This window comes from Pongo abelii, chromosome 21, assembly GCF_028885655.2.
Source record: "Pongo abelii isolate AG06213 chromosome 21, NHGRI_mPonAbe1-v2.0_pri, whole genome shotgun sequence".
Classification (NCBI taxonomy): Eukaryota; Metazoa; Chordata; class Mammalia; order Primates; family Hominidae; genus Pongo; species Pongo abelii.
In genome coordinates this window covers 53,962,822-53,978,448 of record NC_072006.2, presented here as the reverse complement: position 1 = coordinate 53,978,448, position 15,627 = coordinate 53,962,822, and the positions used below count along the sequence as shown (strand labels likewise).

The following is a 15,627-nucleotide window of genomic DNA, read 5'->3' as shown; positions in this document are numbered from 1 at the left end:
TGGGGGATGGGTGGGAAACATTAGAGAATGACGGCCCTAGAGGAATCTTCCATTTGGGATGCAAAGCTAAGAAAGGGAGAGTGTTTAAAGGAGGAGCTAAGCAACTGCGTCCTTTGCAGTGCAGAGGAAAGGCGGTAGTGAATTATTGGCGGCACCTAACTATAAGCTTTACACAAGATTTTCAATAAATACAATAAATACAATAAATAAAAGCTTTACACAAAATTTTCAATAAGACAACTGGTTTAGTAATGTGTTGGGATGAAAGGAAGATTTCAGGTCAGTGGGAACATACTGTACAGCCCAAGTGATTAAAAAAACAACAACAACACAGGACTGAATTAGAAATGTGATATTAGATGAAGTTTAAGTCTTAGGTTTAACAAGTATTTGTGGACTGCCCCCCTACTGCGACTGGCAGTGTGCTATCTGCTGGAAATAGAGAATGCGGTGTTACTCCTGCTTTCAGAGACTTCACACAGTTACACTTTTTTTTAATAATTGGAAGCTGTCTTTTTTTCCTTAAAATCTTTCCTAGCTACTAGAGAGTAAACACAATATCTGATCTATTCTCCGACGGTGCCAGAAGTTAAGCATAGGGCTGTCTCCCAATCAATGCAAGGCCGCATTTGAAACTGCTACCTCATTTTGGAAAGCATTCTGAACACTGGTCCTTTTTGCTTATTATTTTATGGCTTGGGATATACCTTAAGAGATGATTTGAAATCTTTTGAAAGATTTCAATGTCCCTATTTAATGTTGGCCACGTGGGGTTTTTGACATTATGCTAACCCACCCCACCTCTGTCATTCCCAGTACAAAGCACCAAAAGCACTAACTTGAAATACAGTGACTTCTAAGCTTTGTCCATTATTCCATTCAGTCATTGTTTGCTGCGCATTATGTACAGGATACTGCTTTAATAGTGATGAAACATAATGTCAGCCAAGTGTCTTGTCAAAGAGCTAGAATCCACATCCCAAGGCCAGATGTATTGAGTGTGGAGGAGGCACTGGGGCCTGGTCCCGAGGTTAGCCAAGCAGTTAGATGAATCCACCCCCAGACCCACCCTCAAAGTTTGTAAATGTTCCACCCCTGTAACACATCCCCCTTTCACAATGACAAAGGCAATTTGAGGGAATTAGAGTAACTGGTTAAGAAACTATGTTTTACAATCTCACTGTTTCTTGAAAATAGATGGCATAGCAGTGGAGTTTGCAAGTAGAATATAGGGATTACATTTTGATGTGTTTGTGAGCTTCTAGTTTTGAATCATAGAGAGACTTCAGGAAAATGCCAAGTGGAGATCACTTTCCAAAGAAGACAAGATTGGCAGGTTAATCTGAACACTGATTTGTTAAGAGCATGTTTTAATTGACCTTGGACTATGCTCTTTCCCTATTGCTTTGGACTTTGGGCTGGGATGGGTGGATAGTGAGGACTGCAAATAGTCTTTTGTTACTCCTTTTTCTTTCCAAATCTTTCCAAGGGTAAGTGATTGGAGCCTCAGTCTACTCCTTTGAAAAGGTTGCCAAGACCAGACCGTGGCTTCAGACCATGGCTTCAGTGCTTCTAGCAGGCAGAGAGTCAGTGGTTTCTTTCTCTTTGAAGAACCATGAACTAATTCTGAGAAGGTGAACTTAAAGAGAGCAGAAACCTTTAAAAAAAAAAAAAGGTTTAACTAATTCATAAAGGTCTTTCTGATGATCAGAGTGCTAGAATACAGATTGGGTATTTGGAGAAGAGATGGAATATATTTTTTTTAAGTTGATGGTTTTTCTAGAACTGCTGGATATTGACAGAAATTCCTCTAAACTCTACTAGCTACCCAAAGGATGTTGGTGTCCTGAAAGGTATGGAAAATAGAGTTATGGTCGTGGAGGGTTTTAAAAGAACTAAAGGAGGCTTTAAAATTCCAAAAAGAAAAAAAAAACATAGCTATGTGGTATGTTTTTTTAAATGATTGCTTCTAAATCCACCTCTTTTTCCCCTTTTTGCTTTCTGCAGTGAACACCTACCTCTTCATGATGCAAGCTCAAGGCATTCTGATCCGGGACAACGTGAGAACAATCGGTGCTCAGGTTTATGAGCAGGTGCTTCGGAGTGCTTATGCCAAGAGGAACAGCAGTGTAAATGACTCAGGTATATTTTTAGTAAAGAGGTAGTCTGATTAGAATGTCTCCTCCCAAGAGAGGTAAATTCAGTTGCAATAATTATTTTCAATGGGAAAAGTGCATTGTAAAAGAGGGATTTGGCTGAGTTTTACTTTACTGCTAAAAAAGCTCTTGCCAAATGAATCCTCGTTCATTTTTGTTAACAATATGACTCAGTCTGTTTGTGTTGCTATAAAAGAGTACTTGAGGTTGGATAATTTACAAAGGAAAAGGATTTATTTGGCTCATGGTTCTGCAGATTATTCAAGAAGTGTGACGCCAGCATCTGCTTCTGGCGAGGGCCTCAGGCTGCTTCCACTCTTGATGGAAGGGGAAGGGGAAGCCCATGTGTATGGTGAGAGGAAGCAGTGTGGCAGGTGAGAGGAGGGCAGGGCCAGGCTCTTCTTAACAACCAGCTCTTGTGGGAGCCAATAGAGGAGAACCTACCACAACAGCAGCAAGCCATTTATGAGGGATCTGCCCCTGTGACCGAAACACCTCCTGTAGGCCCCACCTCCATCATTGGGGATTACATTTCAGCATGAGGTTTGCAGGGGACAGACATTTAAACTATAGCATAATACATTAAGAGTGACTGGATGACTACTTCTTTTTTTTTTTTTTTTGAGACGGAGTTTTGCTCCTGTCATCCAGGCTGGAATGCAACGGGTGATTTCGGCTCACTGCAACCTCCACTTCCCCAGTTCAAGAGATACGCGTGCCTCAGCCTCCTGAGTAGCTGGGATTACAGGAGCACGCCACCATGCCTGGCTAATTTTTGTATTTTTAGTAGAGATGGGGTTTCACCATGTTGGCCAGGTTGGTCTTGAACTCCTGACCTGAAGTGATCTGCCTGCCTCGGCCTCCCAAAGTGCTGGGACTACAGGCATAAGCCACTGTGCCAGGGCTCTTTCTTTTTAACTCTTTCAAAAACTGAATACAGGAAGGAAGTAATACTTCCACATGATTAAATGGGACTCTCTTGAGGCCTCTCTAGTCCAGCCAAGGATGGTTTTTATTTAAAAAATAGATTCTGAGATTTCATTTTACTAAGGATTCATGATTTGCCTCTTATTTCTGTAACTGAGGACTAATGTGCTTTCTGGGTTTGTTTGGGTTTTTTTGAGATGGAGTTTTGCTCTTGTCATGCAGGCTGGAGTGCAGTGGTGTTATCTCGGCTCACTGTAACCTCCACCTCCCGGGTTCAACTGATTCTCCTGCCTCAGCCTCCCGAGTAGCTGGGGTTACAGATGTGTGCCACCATACCTGGCTAACTTTTGTATTTTTAGTAGAGACGGGGTTTCGCCATGTTGGCCAGGCTGGTCTCAAACTCCTGACCTCAGGTGATCCGCCTGCCTCGGCCTCCGAAAGTGTTGGGATTACAGACGTGAACCACTGTGCCCAAGTTTTTTTTTTTTATTCTCTTGAGATGGCATCTCACTTTGTCTCCCAGGCTGGAGTGCAATGGCATGATCTTGGCTCACTGCAGCCTTGACCTCCCAAGCTCAAGTGATTCTCCTGCCTCGTCCTCCCAAAGTGCTAGGATTAAAGGTGTGACCCACCGTGGCTCGTTTTTTGTATTGTTTGTAGACATGGCTAGTTTTTGTATTTTTTGTAGACAAGGCTTTCACCACGTTGCCCAGTCTGGTCTTGTACTCCTGAGCTCAAGCGATCCACCTGCCTTGGCCTCCCAAAGTGCTAAGATTATAGGCATGAGCCACCATACCCAGCCTCCTGTGGCTTCTTAATGATTTCATCAAAGCCCAATATTTTAAAATATTTACATTTAAAAAAAAATTCTCCCTATAAATCAGTCCTCTCTTCTCTAATAAGTTACAAGATTTTTGGAAGATCACTGTCGAATGTGAAATTGCTTTGCAAATGTTGCAAACGCGAATTATTCTGTGGTGCTTAGGAAATCAAGAGAAAGCATTGCCTCTCTTAAAAGAATTGACCACATCCTAATTTATCAGTTTCCTCTGCTGTCCACTTTAGCAACAGAGGACTGTAGTTAGCAAACTGATAAACTTTTGATACTTCCTTTCTTGTTTGCAAAGAACAAGTGAATGACATTTCAGAGCTTTTTAGACAAATTGTGGTCACACTGGGTCAAGTTACCTGAGCTCTGAACCATACCCGGGAGAGGAAACCCTGCAGTTTCCGTCTTGCATGTGTTGGTAGGTTTTGCGCACAATCCGCACACACATTCTCACTCGACTCATTTGTGGCTCTGTCAGTTAAGGCAGAATTTTATGCTGTTTGCATTTTTCACACATAGTACATATAATCTTGGGGAAGATGGCACAGCTTGATCATGTGACTCTTTCCCTAAACCCTGCCAAAATCCTGCTTCTAGTTAGGTGAAGAAACGAAGCAGTACTGACTGCCCTTCCAGAGCGCTCTCCCCTGTATAGCACTGAGTAAGGGAACATTTGTGTCCTCATGACATTTATCCAGTCCAGATGTCATACTTCTGCAGCGTTAGATGAGGCTAGAATATCTGTCTCTCTGAGCATTTGGCAGTACTGGCAGTTCTCTCAGAAATTAGAGAGGCATGCGGCAGGACCCCATTTCCACACCACTGCTGGTCTGGCAACACAGGATTGCGCTGCTTCCTGAGTTGCTGTCTTTGAAAACTGAGTACAGAGGTGAGTTTCACCCTTGGAGGGTGTATCCAGTGACCCATTATTATTCAACTTGGTGTGCTTTTATTCTCAAATTATCATACACCCAAATACTTTTTCCTTGCATCTCTCTGGTTAGAACAATCTATTTTTTGTTAAACTTGTTTATTTCTCTAATAGATTGGAAGTCTGTGCCATCAGGGACTCTCTTACTGTTTATTAGATACTTGACTCACATGATTTCATATAGTCCCTCACAAGAACCCAGAAGGTAGCTACTATGTCCCCATTGTAGGGATAAAAGGAACAAGGCACATGGAAGTCATGGAACTTGATGCAGCAGCAGGGTTAGGGTTTGCTGATTCTCTGACTCCAGGGCCTGTGCCCTGAATCCCAGTAATGGCTTCGTTCCTTTTGTCATCTTTGTATCCTTAGTACCTTATACACTGCCTCGCACATAGGAAGCACTTGGTAAATTATTTTTGTATGCATGAAGGAATGAATTTAACAAGAAAGCACATTTTAAGTGTTGTAGCATGTTTCTAAGGAGGTCACCATCTTGATGAGCTGCTGTGTCACTGGCACATCTTTGGCGAGTAAGTACAGGTTGAGCATCCCCAATCAGAAAATACCAACTCCAGACTGCTCCAGAATCCACACATGATTAAACCTTGAGTGCCAACACGACACTTGAAGAAAATACTCAATGGAGCATTGCAGATTTCGGATTTTTAGATTGGGATTGATCAACTGGTAAGTGTAATGCAAATATTCCAAAATCCTAAAAAATCAGAAATCTGAAACACTTCTGGTCCTAAGCATTTCAGATGAAGGATACTCAACCTGTACTGAAAAGAAAATAACATTTCACTGAAAGTGTATTTAATGAAAACCCATCATTCTTCATTTCAAAGCAGTTGTCTACCTAGCACAGTCAGAGAGGGTATTCTGGGCCCAGCACTGCTGAGACAGCCAAATGACTGACACCTCTGGCCCAACCACTTCTGCCTGGAGCACTGTTGGCTTAATGGTGGTAACCTGGACTGTGCACCATCCTCTGCTGAAATAATGCTGAGGCACATACCCACATTCAGGCATCTGCATTAGGCCAAGCATAGCTCAAAAGCCCAGGGTGACATTTAAGTAATGCTGGTTTTCTTTAAGTTTAAAAGCAACGTGGTGATTATTGAATGAAAACAGACTTTTGGGGATGGGGTCTGTGAACCTGGAAATAAGCCTGAAGTAGTGACCAGGAGAAGCTTCCTGTTGTCACTGAAAGCCATTGGTTTGTGAGATTGTGAATCTGCAGAGTGAGTAAAGTCGTGCTGGTGTGCTTTGTAATCTATTAGTGGAGTGGGTCATCTTCACCTCTTTCTCGGTGGTTTTAGATGTCCAGTCTGTAGTCTTCAGTGTGGCTACCCTCCCAGTAGGTAGTCATCCTTTAATGGACTAACTCTTGAAGAATGCTAATTCTTTATATTTCACAGATATTTGTCCCAATGGCATCTTTCTAGTATATATAAATTTCCATATTTTTTTTCAAGCAGAGAGGCAAGTGTTTCGTCTTTTCTCAAATGGGCGGGGAAAGTGGTGATTCTTGCTGGGGTCCATTGGTCAGCACTTCCCATTCCTTCTCAACTGGATTTGGTAACACAAGGGAGAAGGCAGGTTTTTACCTCCTCCAGGTATTAGGGTAGCAATACCAAGCTTAGCTATACATTGGAATTCCTAAGGAGCTTTCCAAAGTACTGATGTCTGCACCTGACTGCTAGAGATTCTTATTTAATTGGTCTGAGGTGTAGCCTGAATGTTAGAATTTTGTTTGTTTTTGTTTTGAGACAGTCTTGCTCTGTCACCCAGGCTGGAGTGCAGTGGCACCATCTCAGCTCACTGCAGCCTCCGCCTCCTAGATTCAAGTGATTCTCCTGTCTGAACCTCCTGAGTAGCTGGGACACCAGGCGGGTGCCACCACGCCCGGCTAATTTTTGCATTTTTAGTAGAGATGAGGTTTCACCACGTTGCCCAGGCTGGTCTCAAACTCCTGGCTTCAAGTGATCTGCTCACCTCGGCCTCCCAAAGTGCTGGGATTACAGGCATGAGCCACCACAGCCAGCCTGGTGTTAGGGTTTTTGAAAGCTTCTTAGATAATTCTAATGTGCAGCCAAGGCTTCTGAGCCCCGGTGTGAAGCAGTGCTGAAGAAGCAGCTGCTGTTGGACAGAAATGCTGAAGAAGCAGCTGCTGTTGGACAGCAGTGTTGGTCTGCAAGCCCATGATATCAGCAGCCCTTTGAGCCTGTAGGTAGGAGTCTTTTGTTTTCCCATTTTCTATCTATCTATCTTTTTTTTTTTTTTTTTTTTTTTTTGAGACGGAGTCTTGATCTGTTGCCCAGGCTGGAGTGCAGTGGCGCGATCTTGGCTTGCTGCAACCTCTGCCTCCCAGGTTCAAGCGATTCTCCTACCTCAGCCTCCTAAGTAGCTGGGATTACAGGCACCCACGACCACGCCCGGCTAATTTTTGTATTTTTAGTAGAGATAGGGTTTCACTATGTTGGCCAAGCTGGTCTCAAACTCCTGACCTCAGGTGATCCACCTGCCTTGGCCTCTCAAAGTGCTGGTATTACGGGTGTGAGCCACTGTGCCTGGCCTGTTTTCCCATTTTCTTTTTTGAGACAAAGTCTCGCTCTGTTGCCTGGGCTGGAGTGCGGTGACGGGATCTCGGCTCACTGCAACCTCCACCTTTTGGGTTCAAGCAATTCTCCTGCCTCAGCCTCCTGAGTAGCTGGAACTACAGGCGCGTGCCACCATGCCTGGCTAATTTTTTGTATTTTTAATAAGAGAGAGGGTTTCACCATGTTCGTCAGGCTGGTCTTGAACTCCTGACCTCAGGTGATCCATCCACCTTGGCCTCCCAAAATGCAGAGATCACCGCACCTGGCTTGTTTTCCCATTTTCTAAATGTAAAAGCGGCTGCCTTCTTTGCCCTTCAAGAACATGTCCGGGTTTGAAATAGATTAGATTGAAATTAAAAAGTAAAACCGTGACTGTAGAAATTCAACAGGCTCGTTTTTCTCTCAGCATTTTCCTCATTCAGTAGGTACATGCTTTAGAAGAGTAAGAAGTTATATTTGGAACTCCAAGGGAATAAGGTATAACCCCACCCGTTGCTGGACAGCTAGCAGGGGAGAAAAACAAGGGCTCCTCATGATAACAGCACATAGTTTTACCAGGTCGTGAGCAATTAATTTCCTCTGTCTCTTTCATTTTAAAAGGCCTCTATTGCTACTGAAAAGCAGACTTTGTTTGTTTGTTTGTTTATTTATGATGGAGTTTTGCTCTCGTTGCCCAGGCTGGAGTGCAACCTTGTGATCTCAGCTCACTGTAACCTCTGCCTCCTGGGTTCAAGCGATTCTCCTTCCTCAGCCTCCTGAGTAGCTGGGATTACAAGCACCTGCCACCATGCCCGGCTAATTTCTGTGTGTGTGTTTTTTTTTTTTTTTTTTTTTAGCAGAGTTGGGGTTTCACCATATTGGCCAGGCTGATCTTGAACTCCTGACCTCAGGTGATCACCCACCTTGGCCTTCCAAGTAGACTTTATTTTAATTAAAGTTTTATTTAAAAATTTTTAAACAAGAAATCAGGAAATTAAGCCACCCCTCCCAACATGTAGAGTAAGGTTCTGGAAGATTTTTACAATGGAGTTGTTGTATATTTGAGGATTCTTAAAACAGTGACATATTATTAATTTAGTGATCAGAAGAAAAATAAATGCTTCTTTTTTTGTTTCATGCTAGTTGCTACCAGGCTTATTGTATCATTGTTTGAAGGAAGTAGAAAGGAATTTATCTGTCTTCAAAGAAACTCCAAATAGTAGAATCATTAGAGTTAGAGATAGTTTGTCTCTTGCTTCAAGTTTTTTAAATTCTAGTTTCTTGATTAGGTTCTAGCTCTAGGGCTTGGGTCAGTCATTGACCAGAATGATTATTATCTTCGTTTTTGTTGATTTGTTTATGAAAATATACTTAGTGTAATACTTTTGGGAATTTCATTGCCTTCTAGTGAATGTATTGACTGTGCCAATACATGTTTCCAGCCAGCGTCTCTTGCCACACATGGGCGTATCACAAACACAGGCACATTTTCTAGTACTTGTGAGGTCTTTTAATTTTTTTCTAAAGGAGAATAATTTCATCTATTAGATTCATCCAGAGTAATAATTAGGATGAGGGGTTCTTCACATAGATTTTTGAAGTAGTTACTACCTTCAGAAGAAGATTCAACCCAGGCCAGGTTTGCATATATGAGCTGAGCTCAGAGAATTTCTGTGTAAATATTATCTTTAAGGTTCTGTCTTGGTTCATGTTTTTGTTTTTTTTTTTTTTAAGATAGGATCTCACTCTGTCACCCAGGCTGGAGTATAGTGGTGTGATCATTGCCCACCGGAACCTCGACCTCCCAGGCTCAGGTGATCCTCCTGCCTCAGCCTCCCGAGTAGCTGGGACCACAGGCGCGCACCACCAGGCCTGGCTAATTTTTAAAATTATTTGTAGAGACAGGTTCTCAGCATGTTTCCCGGGCTGGTCTTGGCCTCCTGGGCTCAGGCAATCCTCTTGCCTCAGTCTCCCAAAGTGCTGGGATTATAGGCATGAGCCACCACACCCAGCCTGGTTTATGTCTTTATATAAATTAGTCTCTACTATTCTCTATAAATGCAGGCTTAGTGTTTTTCAGGAAAGCTACTACTAAAAAGGACAGAAAGCATTCTGTTCCTTCCCTTGTTAAGACAGTGTTAAAATTTTCAAGTTGCCTCTCATTGAATTTTGTCCCCAGAGTACTTGCAGAGTAGGCAGCGCAGAGTAGGCAGCCGTGTGCATATATAAAAGGATTCAATGTGTTAGCCATTTGATTCTTGGAAACCTGCTCATAGTGCTTTTTCAAAAATATCTTAGTTGAAGATTCTAGAATTCTAGGGTACAAAGTGAATTTGAACAGGATGTTTTAATTTTCCTAGAATCAGCATGGATCCAAAAGGATTTAATATTCTGTGAAAAAAATAAAAACAATACCGTATACTGGAAAGATCTCTCATTCAGAGTTTAGTTGGAGCTCTGTCATGCATTAGCCAGGGCTCCTGGTCTGAGTTCTGTGTATGTTGTTCCAGTTATTCATCTGTAGAAAATGAGGTTGGAGGACCCTCCTCCTACTCTACAACTATAGTCCCCTAGGAAAAAGACATCTGCCTTCACACTCTTCATATCCACTAACGTGACTCTAAAGGGGCATACATATGTGAGGATTTTCAGATTACAAACCCTTGAGAATGAGAACAGGAAAGGAGACCACAGCAAAAAATCTTGGTAGGTAGAAAGCAGAACCACTGATAAAAGACTTAACAAACCCAAGAAAACTGACTGCTCAAAGCAGCAACAGGAAAACCAGCAACCACCCCAGGATCCCCCAGAAGCTCAGGAACTAGCAATATGGGAAGTAGGAGCAAAGGTGGCAACAAAAATAAAGGGAGATTGAAAGCTGTTAAAAAGCAGTCAGATACCCAGACCCATTTCCCCATCCTGGCAAGAGCTGGAGACTTAATAACCCCAGAGATGGCAAAACAGAGGCTCCTCAACCTGGGGATAGCTGGCATGACCACAGTATTTGAAAAGATGGGGATTACATATGCCCCAGCCTCTTTCTCTTCTTTCTTAGTTTCAGGATGTTTATAGTCAGGTCTCTACCATTCTGGGAGGAGATTCGAGTGGATTTCTCTGGAGAATCTGGTTAGACCAGGAGAAAAGACCCAAAGATGTTGACACCGGAGATATCAATAAGAGAAAAATGACTGCAAACATGAAACAAGAATATTGTAAGAAATGAATATTCAGGAAACAAGAGCTCTTCAAAGTTAAAAATATGATAGCAGAGATGATGATTAAAGGAAGGTTGAGTAAAGTTGAGGAAATCTCTTGGAAATTAGGGCAGATAAATGGCAAGATGGAAAACTGGATAGAAAAGATAAGACAGTTAGAGGACCAGGAGGTCCCACATCCAACTCCTGTTCTGTATTCTCCAGAAAGGCAGCCCAGAGTACAGAAGGGAGGAATCATCACCGAGAGAATACCTCCCCCCAAGAACATTTGGCATGGAAGAAAGCCAGAAGCTGCCACACCTCCTCTGGGAGGATGAAGTTGAGAGAATACCTAATGCATGTCTTAGGAGGAAATGTCTTGGTGAAAGGCGTGGTGTTGAATTAGAATCATTGCATATAAAACTGAGCAAACAGAACAACAAGATGCATAACTTCCCACATTCCTCAGCAAGGACTAGTACTTAACAGCAGCATCATAATACAAAGACTGAAGATTGTCCTAACCACAGCTATGATATGTGACCTATGGGATGGGAGACTGGGGAAAGCGATCGTGTGGCAGGGGTGGCAGAAGGAAGGGGATAATGTCTTCACCTCCCATAATCGGAGGTCAGTAGGTAAGACTGAAAACAGAAACATCACGACCAGCCGTAGAGGCTGACAGAGAGGTGAATACTGCATATAAATGCTGAAATACTTGGCCAAAAGAAGGGCAAGTGGTTCCTTTAGAAAATAGAAATGAGAGGAGGGCAACTGCTATTTTTTAAATTACATTTAATTACAGTTGACTGTAAACTGAGTGCTGCATATAAACCTATAAAATCAATAGGAATAGGAACACTGGTTAAAATGTGTCATTTGGCTAACATTTTTATTGATGGGTTTACATTTTTAGCTGCATCAAAGCGATAGTCCAGAGTCCTGTCTCCTTCCCCCAAGATGATAGCTAAGAGAAAGACTTACTTGGTAGGCATCTAATAATTGCATGGTTGATTACACATACCAGTCTGATCGGCTTTTTTCCTTTATCTCCCTAGATTATCCTCTTGACTTGAACCACAGTGAAACCTTCCTGCAAACTACAACATTTCTTCCTGAAGACTTCACCTACTTTGCAAACCATACCTGCCCTGAAAGGCTCCCTTCCATGAGTGAGTACAGCTCTGGCCTGTCTTCCTCTGCTTTTAAAATGGATAAAGGGGAGGGCACTCTTGATCTTTCTGTCTGCCAGAGAATATAAATACCTCCCTGCCATTGGAAACAGGGTTTGTGAAAGTTGTGCTCCTGGCTCCTCTTCAAAGCCTGCTGCAAGGTTGCCTGTGTTCTTGGGTGCCATTTTCTGCCTTTCCTACTTTTTCACTCTTTCCTTTGCACTTGCCTGTCCTTTGTAACTTGGGTTCTGTTTGAACTTCCTAGAGAAAGTATGAATACAGTCATTCATAGCTTAACAACGAGGGTACTTTCTGAGAAGTACATCATTAGGTGATTTTATTGTTGGGGGAACCTCCTAGAGTAAAATTCCACAAATCTAGATGGTGTAGCTACACCTCTAGGCTATATGGTATGGCCTATTGCTCCTGGGCTGCAAACCTGTGCAGCATGGTACTATACAGTAATTGTAACTCAGTGGTAAGTATTTGTGTATCTAAACATAGAAAAGGTACAGTAAAAAATGTGATATAAAAGATAAAAAATGGTACAGCTGTGTAGGGCACTTACCATGAACGGAGCCTGCAGGAATGGAAGTTGCTCTGGTGAGTCAGTGAGTGAGTGAACATGGAGTGAATGTGAACGTGAAGGCCTGGGACATGACTCTGCACTACTGTAGACTTTATGAACACTGAACACTTAGGCTGCACCACATTTATTCAGAAAATATTTTTCTTTCTTTAATGGTAGGTGAACCTTACTATTATACCTTTTTACTTTCTAAACTTGTGAACTTTTAAAAAGTTTATTAAAAAAACCTGCAGCCTTGAACTTCTAGGCTCAAGCAACCCTCCCACCTCAGCCTCCTGAGGAGCTAGGACTACAAGTGCCTGTTGCCAATGCCTGGCTAATTTTAAAATTATTATTATTTTTTTTATTTTAAGAAATGGGGTGTTACTATGTTGTCCAGGCTGGTCTTGAACTCCTGGCCTCAAACAACCCCTCCACCTAGGCCTGGGCAACAGGCTCCAGTGTGCCATGATCTCATGTGCCACTACACTCCAGCCTGGGCAACAAAGCAAGACTCTGTCTCAAAAGGGTAAAATAACGATTTAAAATATAGTATAATAAATATATAAACCAGTAACATAGTTTATTATCATTATCTAGTATAATGTACTCTACATAATTGTATGTGCTATACTTTTTTATTTTTGAGATGGAGTTTCGCTCTTGTTGCCCAGGCTGGAGTGCAGTGGTGCCATCTCCGCTCGCTGCAACCTCTGCCTCCCAGGTTCAAGTGATTCTCCTGCCTCAGCCTCCTGAGTAGCTGGGATTATAGGCACCTGCCACCACGCCTGGCTAATTTTTATATTTTTAGTAGAGATGGGAATTCACCATGTTGGCCAGGCTGGTCTCGAACTCCTGACCTCAGGTGATCCGCCCACCTCAGCCTCTCAAAGTGCTAGGATTACAGGTGTGAGCCACTGCTCCCAGCCTTGTGATACACTTTTATACGACTGGCAGTGCAGTAGATTTGTTTATACCAGCATCACCAGAAACACTTGAGTAACACAACAGTGCTATGGCAGCTATGTCATCACTAGGCAGTAGGAATTTTTCAACTCCATTGTGATCTTATGCAACCACCGTATATGCCATCCGTCACTGGTGAAAATGTCAAAGCACATCACTGTATAGGTAGTCAGCTTTGTCTTTTTAGTATAAATCTCCCACTGATTGTAGTGCTTGATCTTAGAGGTGGGGGTCTCACTATGTTGCCCAGGCTGGTCTCCAACTTCAGGGCTCAAGCAATCCTCCTGCCTCAGCCTCCTGAGTAGCTGGGACTACAGGCATGAGCCACCATGTTTTGCTTGGAAGTTATTTTCTTAACAAAGTGCTAGTTAAAACAATTCTTAGATCTTTTTGTTCTTTTTTTTGAATCTTGTGTAAGCTAAAACAAAGACAGTAAACTCTTATACCTTTCCTATAGTTTTAGGCTTCTTATATAGTTCCCCACTTCTTTTTTTAAAATTGTTTTTTTTTAAAGAAGTGAGATCAAGAAAAGGAAAATCTTACATTTGCAAAGTTGACTTTTATGCACAAACATAGTGAAAATAGGGAAAATGTTAGAAATAGTCGTGCATGGTATTTGACCATATTCTCATCCATATATGAATAATTAATTATAAGTATGTAAGTTGTGTTGGAAGCCTTACTGTTTCATTTGCATGTCTCACCACACATATATAGGTTTTCCCTTTAAAACCTGCGTTTGTCTGCATCTAGATGTAAGCTTAGTTTGGGAAGGCTGTGATTTGTGTATCAGAAATAGGCATTGACAGGCCTAAAACTAATGTTATCAGTTCATTGTTTCGGTAGCATTTATTGATTGTTACTGTACCACTTCCTGACTTAAGTCAGAGATGACCAGCATTCTGAGTTAGGACATAATCACTCAGGGTCCTGACCCACTGGTGAATGGATTGAGAGAGGTAGTGTGTCCGCACTTGCATCAGGAGCAAACCTGACATGACTCTAAAAGCTCAGCTGCTTTTCTCCTTCTTCTCAGAAAAGCTCAGCTGCAGCCAGGTGCAGGCGCTCATAGCTATAATCCCAGCACTTTGGGAGGCCGAGGTGGGAGAATCACTGGAGCTCAGGAGTTCAAGACCAACCTGGGCAACATAGTGAGAGCCTGTCTCTATTTATTAAAACATATTAATAAACAAAACAAAAAAAAGAAGGCTGGGCGCAGTGGCCCATAACTGTAATCCTAACATTTTGGGTGGCCCAGGTGGGTGGATCCCTTGGGGTCAGGAGTTCGAGACCAGCCTGGCCAACAAGGTGAAACCCCATCTCTACTGAAAATACAAAATTAGCTGGGTGTGGTGGCATATGCCTGTAACCCCAGTTACTCGGGAGGCTGAGGCAGGAGAATTGCTTGAACCCAGAGGCAGAAGTTGCAGTGAGCTGAGATCACACCACTGCACTCCAGCCTGGATGACAGAGCGAGACTGTCTCAAAAAAAAAAAAAGAAAAGAAAAGCTTAGCTGCTGTTTTACTTAAAGTCTACATTTCTTCCTGGCCCCTGATAGAAGCAGAACTCTAGAGTCTTAATTCCTTGATTGGCCTCTTCACCTTGAAAATAGTGAGGAACTGAAATGCGGTGAGATGGAAAGCAGAGGAAGGGACTTCCATCCTTGCTAAAAACAAATTCAGCTGAAAAAGCATTGCACTCTCCAGAGACTAAAACCCCAGGCCTAGGGAAACCTATCATTTTCTGACCTCTTAATCCCTTTTCCCCCTCTCTGTTCAGAGGGCCCAATAGACATAAACATGAGTGAAATTGGAATGGATTACATTCATGAACTCTTCTCCAAAGACCCAACCATCAAGCTCGGAGGTCACTGGAAGCCTTCTGATTGCATGCCTCGGTGGAAGGTAGGGTGTGAAGTCACAGCCAAAATGCTGAGAAGCCCACCTGGGGTTTGCCTTTGGTCCGAATCACCACGGGATTAGCTAACCATGACATTTTGTCATTTTCATCCTACCACCCCATGCAAATGTAGAAACATTTTAGAGGAATGGGTTTCCACAAGGACTCTTTTGTAGATACAGAAATTTGCATTATTCTAATGACCGAGCAAGACCCTTTGGTCTTCCCACCAGGAATATTAACAAAGCAAGGGGATGAGGGCGTTGGTGGTCTCTACTGACCCATTTGCAGAAGTCATCTGCAGAGTCAGTGCTTCATTCGTGTTCTCCATTGGTTACTACAAGATTAGTGGATTAAAAAGCAAAGTTACCTGGCTTGACACTGAGATTTAGTTTTTTTCTG

At 42.6% G+C, this 15,627-nt stretch overlaps 1 protein-coding gene across 1 annotated transcript in view; it reads left to right on the top strand.

Annotated features, from left to right (window-relative positions):
* Nucleotides 1-15,627, top strand: part of B4GALT5 (beta-1,4-galactosyltransferase 5) — an 81,399-nt gene that overhangs the window by 55,612 nt on the left and 10,160 nt on the right. The window contains exons 2-4 of the mRNA XM_024238908.3: nucleotides 2,008-2,142; nucleotides 11,678-11,791; nucleotides 15,106-15,230. Of these exons, the coding sequence (XP_024094676.1) occupies nucleotides 2,008-2,142; nucleotides 11,678-11,791; nucleotides 15,106-15,230 (374 nt within the window). The remainder of the gene's footprint in view (nucleotides 1-2,007; nucleotides 2,143-11,677; nucleotides 11,792-15,105; nucleotides 15,231-15,627) is intronic.